The sequence below is a fragment of the Monopterus albus genome, unplaced genomic scaffold (genome assembly GCF_001952655.1).
Source record: "Monopterus albus unplaced genomic scaffold, M_albus_1.0 scaffold138.1, whole genome shotgun sequence".
Classification (NCBI taxonomy): domain Eukaryota; kingdom Metazoa; phylum Chordata; class Actinopteri; order Synbranchiformes; family Synbranchidae; genus Monopterus; species Monopterus albus.
Window position 1 is genome coordinate 550,172 of NW_018128018.1, and position 6,544 is coordinate 556,715.

At 38.7% G+C, this 6,544-nt stretch overlaps 1 protein-coding gene across 5 annotated transcripts in view; it reads right to left on the reverse strand.

Moving 5' to 3' along the window:
- nap1l4a (nucleosome assembly protein 1-like 4a) overlaps positions 1 to 6,321 on the reverse strand; it is a 14,414-nt gene extending 8,093 nt beyond the window's left edge. For 2 of the 5 annotated variants that reach the window (XM_020613800.1, XM_020613804.1), the window contains exons 1-8: positions 6,171 to 6,321; positions 5,158 to 5,195; positions 4,607 to 4,679; positions 2,866 to 3,010; positions 2,288 to 2,374; positions 481 to 615; positions 310 to 381; positions 78 to 217 (exon numbers count right to left, since the gene is read on the reverse strand). In XM_020613800.1, coding sequence (XP_020469456.1) covers positions 78 to 217; positions 310 to 381; positions 481 to 615; positions 2,288 to 2,374; positions 2,866 to 3,010; positions 4,607 to 4,679; positions 5,158 to 5,173 — 668 coding nt within the window. In that variant the 5' untranslated portion in view covers positions 5,174 to 5,195; positions 6,171 to 6,321. The other 3 variants (XM_020613802.1, XM_020613803.1, XM_020613801.1) reach the window with 3 other exon arrangements.
- Positions 6,322 to 6,544: the final 223 nt, after the last annotated feature.

Genomic DNA, 6,544 nt, shown 5'->3' on the forward strand with positions numbered 1-6,544 from the left:
ATATATATTTTTTCTAAAAACTTAACATATGGCTATACCACAGTTGAACCAGCTTGTTTGTATCCTCTGGCCCTCACCCTTCACAGTCGATGATCTCTGGCCCCTCGAACGAGAAAGGTTCTGAGGCATCAGGCTCCGACTTCATCTTGTAGACTTTAGTGAGGACTGCATTGTTGAAGTAACCATTAGGCTCAAAGTGGAACTCTAAAGTGAAACTCTGAGAGAAAGAATAAGAAGACAATTTAACTCGGTGTTTTAAATGTGTTTAGTTTATAAATGTGGCATATATTGGTACATTACTACACTGACCATCGGCTGTCCTGGCTCAGAAAACCTGACTTGAATATCTTTTAGGTGCTTTAGGATGGGCTCATCATGTTCCTGTTGGGAGATTAACAGTTGGGTGAGAGGCTTAGGACACCGTTCAGACACATGAAACATTAGTGAGTCACAAGTGAGACATGACTTATTGTGATGTACCTGTAGCATGTCACTGAGCATGTCCACACTCTTGAAAATGGTGAGCCAGAACTCAGGGATGCCTTTTGGGTCTTCCTCTGGCATGGCTTCCTCTTTCTTTGCATCTTCAATAGCAGCCTTTTCCTTTACTTCTGCCTAGAGGCAGAAGGCATAGCACTTATTCACTGTTCATGAAAAGGTTTTGTTAAAGTGGTCAAGAAGTCTCACTTAGATGAAGAGCTTTTACAAGATAGAGATGTTATGTGTACAAAGACATCAGGTATACACAAGATCACAGCAAGACTAGTCAGTAACACATAACTGTCAGCTTGTTAGTCCTATTAATTCTCAGTGAAACCTTTCCCACAACCCTGTTGTTTCCTGTTGTGCACAAACCTGTTTGCCTATTTGTCCAAATATGTCTATTTCTCCGTTTGCTTTTATGAAGACGATCAAGATATTGATTTTGCACTGTAGGCCTAGCATTCATCCCTTCATACACCATGGAGGGAAAAAAAAGCTTTGTGCTCAAAGTTTATATTGAAAACACCTTATTTTCATTGCAGTGAAGTCCTTTGGCAGACCTTCAGAAAAATCAAAAACATAATACTGGACAGGCCACAGTTAACAATTGTTTCCAATAACTTGCACAGATTTTCAGTCCTTGACAGTCGGGAAACGGCACACACCTGAGTAAACACTGTGGACAACACACTTAATGACTGGAGGTTCTGGCAGCAGACGAGCCTGTGAATCCCACGAGATCAAACCAGTTCCTGCATGTCCTTGTACCAAATCAAACAAAAATGCAACCAGCTTTCACTGTTAATATCTATCCATAGTTTATAGCTAAATTTGTGTTGACAGGAAAAGGAAGAGAAGGGACAAATCATGGGTGGAGGCTATATGCAGACTGTGCACATCCTGCAGGGGGAACTGATGTTGAGGAGGTGTTCATTTTCCTGCCACAGTTCAATCAGTTTCTCCTCCAGTTCAGTTGTCCGGTAGACTTTCAAAATACAAACCTTTTGACTCACCATTCTTCAAATCTTTACCTTTTATCTTTTGTTTAATTACAGGTACATCTCCCCCAGGTGGCTCATACGTGACTATATTGATTGCTGATGTCAGTTGCAAATATTTAACATAAAAAATAAAAAAAAATCTTTGAGAATGAATGGCACTGACTGGATCTGGAAGACGACTTTATATGCCGCCTGATTTGGTCCAACAGTCCAGTCAGTTTTATCACCCACGTCCCATTTATAATTAAAGCAGTAGTTTAAGTATGTGCCCACCTTTAAGTAGAGTTTATGACTGTCAGACATCTTATGTAGTTGAATGGAAAAAAAATTCTCTTTCTTTGCTGTGGAACAGAGATGTTCACGTGGCACAGAATTCAAGATTGACTCATTCTGAATCTCTAATGTTTTCAATGTCGTATCTATTCCAAGAGCATTTTCCCCTTTGGATTTATACCCTGTGTATTAACTGATAAGATTTACAGTGGTTTAATACTGTGTTTCTCAGGGTAACCACAGAGCATCTAAACATTTCCCTTGTTAAATTCTGTGAACCTGCAGATAAATATGGAGTCCTAATCCAAATATTATACACATCTGAGGCAAACTCAAGCTGTAGTGTGAAACCTTTATGTCTATTTACTTTATCAACCATGTGATATGACACTTGTTTATTAGGTACACCAAGCTAAAACTAATGTAATGTAATCCAGCTGTCCTGTAATAAATCCTTCTTCTTGAAGGTGATAATGTTCCATTTTTTTCCCTAAACTGTTTTAGAGAGGTTGAATCAACACTGTACTTACAGCTAACTGCTCCTCGTCCTCTCTGTCACTGTGCCACTCACACTCCTCGTCTGTAGGTTCCACTGTTCCTGTGACAATATCTCGTCTCTATGACACATTATGACATAGTTAATATGAGATATTGCCAAAATACCTGTATATAAACATGTATTCATTCAGTAAGACTGAATTATTTGCATCAAGCAGAGTGAAATCTACACCATTTCGAGAAAGCGACACAGAAAACATATACACAGTACAAACAGGTGCAGCAGGACTGCAGCTGCCAGTCTTCAGTGTCACTAAGAATGGCTGAGCTCTCGCCACTACCTCTGGAAATAGCCTTGACTGACAAAAGAACAGTTGACTACTCATTGTGGTAGTTTTCAATTCAGCACCAAGGATGTGTCCTCACTGACCTGAGCTCAGACCAGAAAGAGAAACTACACCACAAATAAGACACCATTGTGCTCTTCTCTAGCAACTGCACTATTTGCATGAACATAAAATGAGCAAAGAAAATTCTGTATATTTGGTTTTACTGTCAAGAAAAGTGAAGCTAAGAAAAAGCTCTGTTACAAAAATATTATTTAACCTACCTTGTCCAACAGTGGCTGGTATAGGGCAGCATACTTCCTCTCTAGCTCGTGGATTTCTTCGTAAAATTTAGCCTCTATGTTAGCACACTGCACCTGTAGCCTTTTCAAGGCATGCACTCGCCTTTTCACTGCTTTAGGAAGCATGCTATAAGAGAAGAGAAATAAAGGTAGATTTAAATAACTGATGGTAAAAGGTAATATTAGGATCTAATGAGTTATGCTAACACCTGACTCCAGTTGATATTTAGTGACATAATGCTTTTTATCATTTGTGACTTTGGTGAAGATTAGATCACATTTCATGACCAATTTATGCAGAAAACCAGGAAATCACAAATAGTGTTTCTTTTTCTTGACTGTAAGTACAGTACTTGAGTTAATGTACTTAGTTACTTTCCACCACTGTTTAGAACAGTGGTTAATACAACAATATGTTTCATCATGTGGATGCTATAACGCTTTTGGCTGCGAAGTGCCAGTCGCATTAATATGCAAGTGGTAATTATAAACAGGACTTTCACAACTCTGTGCGTACATTTTGAGACGTGCTACGCACATCACATGTAACTGATACACTCCTATTTTAGTCAGTTCAGCTGTCCACATGTTGGGTACCACATCACTCACACTTTATGCATGTAATCGCAAATTGAAGCATAAAGTTCCACAAAAATCCACTAATACAATCAAAGCTCACTAATTTCAACCAGAATTCCTCCAAAATAAAAAAATAGCTCAAGAGAAAACTGTTAAAACATGAGCATTTGTAATATCAGTCATACAGTGTTGACAAAAGTGTTGTTTTTTTAACTACTTTTCTTCCATTTCACTGTGGAGTTCATGTACTATTTCTACATATGTGTGGATTATGCCTGTTAAGCTGAAGTAAACTAGTGTAGGACAGGCTTAACAAAAAAGTATGATACCTGCAGCAGGCTTGAGGCCTACTTCGTGGTGTTAGCATGAGCAAGCTAACATGAGGAAATAGAAGATTGACTGGTTTGTTGGAGTGAATACATACACAAGGTGGATTCTGATGAAGCATAAAAGGAAACATACATTTGGTGAGTTATTTAAAGGCTATCTGAAATTTTTGGTGAGTTATTTTAAATGTTTGGTGGCTAGAACACTTGCTCAAGTATTAGGCCATTGTGTCTGGTGTTGCATAATCAACATAAGACTATATGGCCCAATCTAATATAACACACACCCCTAAAGTGGTTCCCCTAAACTGGCTTCACCTGTTGTCAGTAACATAATTGCGACATGTGCAAGGTATGTGCTCATGAGCTGCACTTGTGTTTTATTTTGTGGACTAATTATTGTACATAGATTTAAATGTCTGATTAGTGATTCTCAAGGACCAGCTGGAGAGCACCTCCTAGATTCTATGCTGGTCTGTGTGGAAAGTTGAAATGGGAGGTGTTGATGAGAGAGAGGAGCTGCTGAACTGAATAAGCATGATAAGGAGAAAATGTGGTATGTTGTAATAATGAAAAAAATGATCACATTTTAATGTGAAGCATCTTATAAAAACAAGAAAACTATCCTGTTATAATGAGAAAGGCTTCTGGTTACAACAAAATACTAAGCAAGTGTTTAGGCGAGCTGAACACTGCCTAAACAATTATGGTATGGCCAGTGTATACACATGTACACAATGCCACCCCTAATCTCAATCTTTCTATTTTTACCTTCTGCCTCACATGGCACAAACACAGTATAAACCATCTGCACTGACCTTTCCGAGAAGTGGAAGCCAGCAGGTCTGTCCATCTGCCCACCTGGATTTTGCATCCCTTGATCTCCTTTATCTGCCGAATCAACAAAGAACATTAATGCAGGTGTATTTCTCCTATGATCATTACACAAATAGCTTATTAAAACTGCAAGACAGTGGACTGTGGGATTCTTTCCATTCACTGTTACAGAGTTTAAAAACCTAGCCGTGATGATTTTTCATACACTAAATAATGTAAAAGAATTCGATTCAAATCTAAAGCAATTTTTGAGGTTATATTTTACTAGATCTAAGACAATCAGTTAATTAATTAGCTGAAATGTGAGGATTTACCACTTTACTCGGTCATATCTGACAGTATACCAAATATCTTTAGGTTCTGAGATACTGGTCAAATAAAACTTAAAATCTGAATACATAACCTTGGTTTGTAAGTGATTATAGTATTGTTCACTGTTTTCTTTCAAGATGATTGATGGAGAAATAACTGGTGGGTCAATGTCTTGGTGAACCAGGACTGAGTCAAATCACATGCACCAGCATCTCCTTACCTTTATTTGCGTCCATTATCGAGTGGCAGCTCTTTCCTCTGTTAGAAACATAACAGTTATATTATACATACGGGTAATTACATTGACTGAATAAGTACTGATACAGCGAGCTAACAACAAAGTGAGCAGGAAAGATAACCACTGTCGACTGTGTGTCGTCAGCGAGCCCAAGACTGCACTGAATCGTTGATGTACATATGAGACGGTTTTTCATTATTACATTATCCCAAATCTTCGGTGTTATATCGTTAAATGTAAAACCGATCATTTCACCAGATGTGCCAACTGATTAAAGTATCATCTAGCAATAAAGACTGACAGCCCGGCTAAGCTAACTTCAACTGATCAGCAACACTAATGTTGAACAAGCGCAGGCCGATGACGTTTTGACATGGTAATAACAACTGGGCTAGGCAACGACAGCCAAAGTAGCATTTCTCAATTTATAATAAATAATATTCTATCATTGCCACAGGGGACCACTGATAAAACAACATCAAATGAATCCACATGCTAGCATCGGCTCACCATTAAGCATATAGCAAGAACCGCCCAGTATGGGCGGTGCCAAAGATCTGACAGCAGCTAACCGGGCTAGCTAGCAGGAAACTACGAGCCAACGTGCAATGAACAATGCTTTAGCTAGCAGCAAGTGCGAAGGTTAACACGTTACATTAACGTTTTCTCCCGCAACAATACACGACAATTACGATTAGCTGTACTACTGTGTGGCAGAACAAAACGTACTGTGCCTTTCAATTATGCAGATAAATCCTGCCGTTTTTGTGTTACGACTGCTAGCCACACTGACAAGCTAATATCAGCTAACGTTAGTTAGCTTGCGAGCTAATAGAAGCCTCAGAGTAAGAACAAAGTGTCGGTGAAGACAGTTCACCAACAGCTTGTCCAATTAGTGAGATCACTAGTAACGTGGATGACCGATCTCATAATATGGTAACAAATGATCATATTAATTAAATATTTGTATTTACTTGCTGTTTTAGCTGTCTTACCTCTATCTGAGCTGAATTCGCGTCGTCGCTACTCCCCCACCCGCGGAGCAAACACACACTCCAACATCGTGGATTCTGATTGGACAGTTGATGAAGGAAGGCACGGTTCAATGCTGAATTCCTAAAATCCCAGGCTTGAGGAGTGTCCGTAGTATAGTATTACCCAGCAGTCTACTCATAAAACAGGCAAGCAAATGAAGCAGAAACATCAGTATAATAAAATAAAATAAAATAAAATTCTAGTTTGCCTTCTAAAACTTCATAGCTAGACAGAAGCATTTTTCCCGGAGATATCTCAGTCAAATGCATCTTAATTTTACAGCTTTCATATTCATAGTAGGCTTACTTGTTTTTGCCTCCGTATTATTTTTATT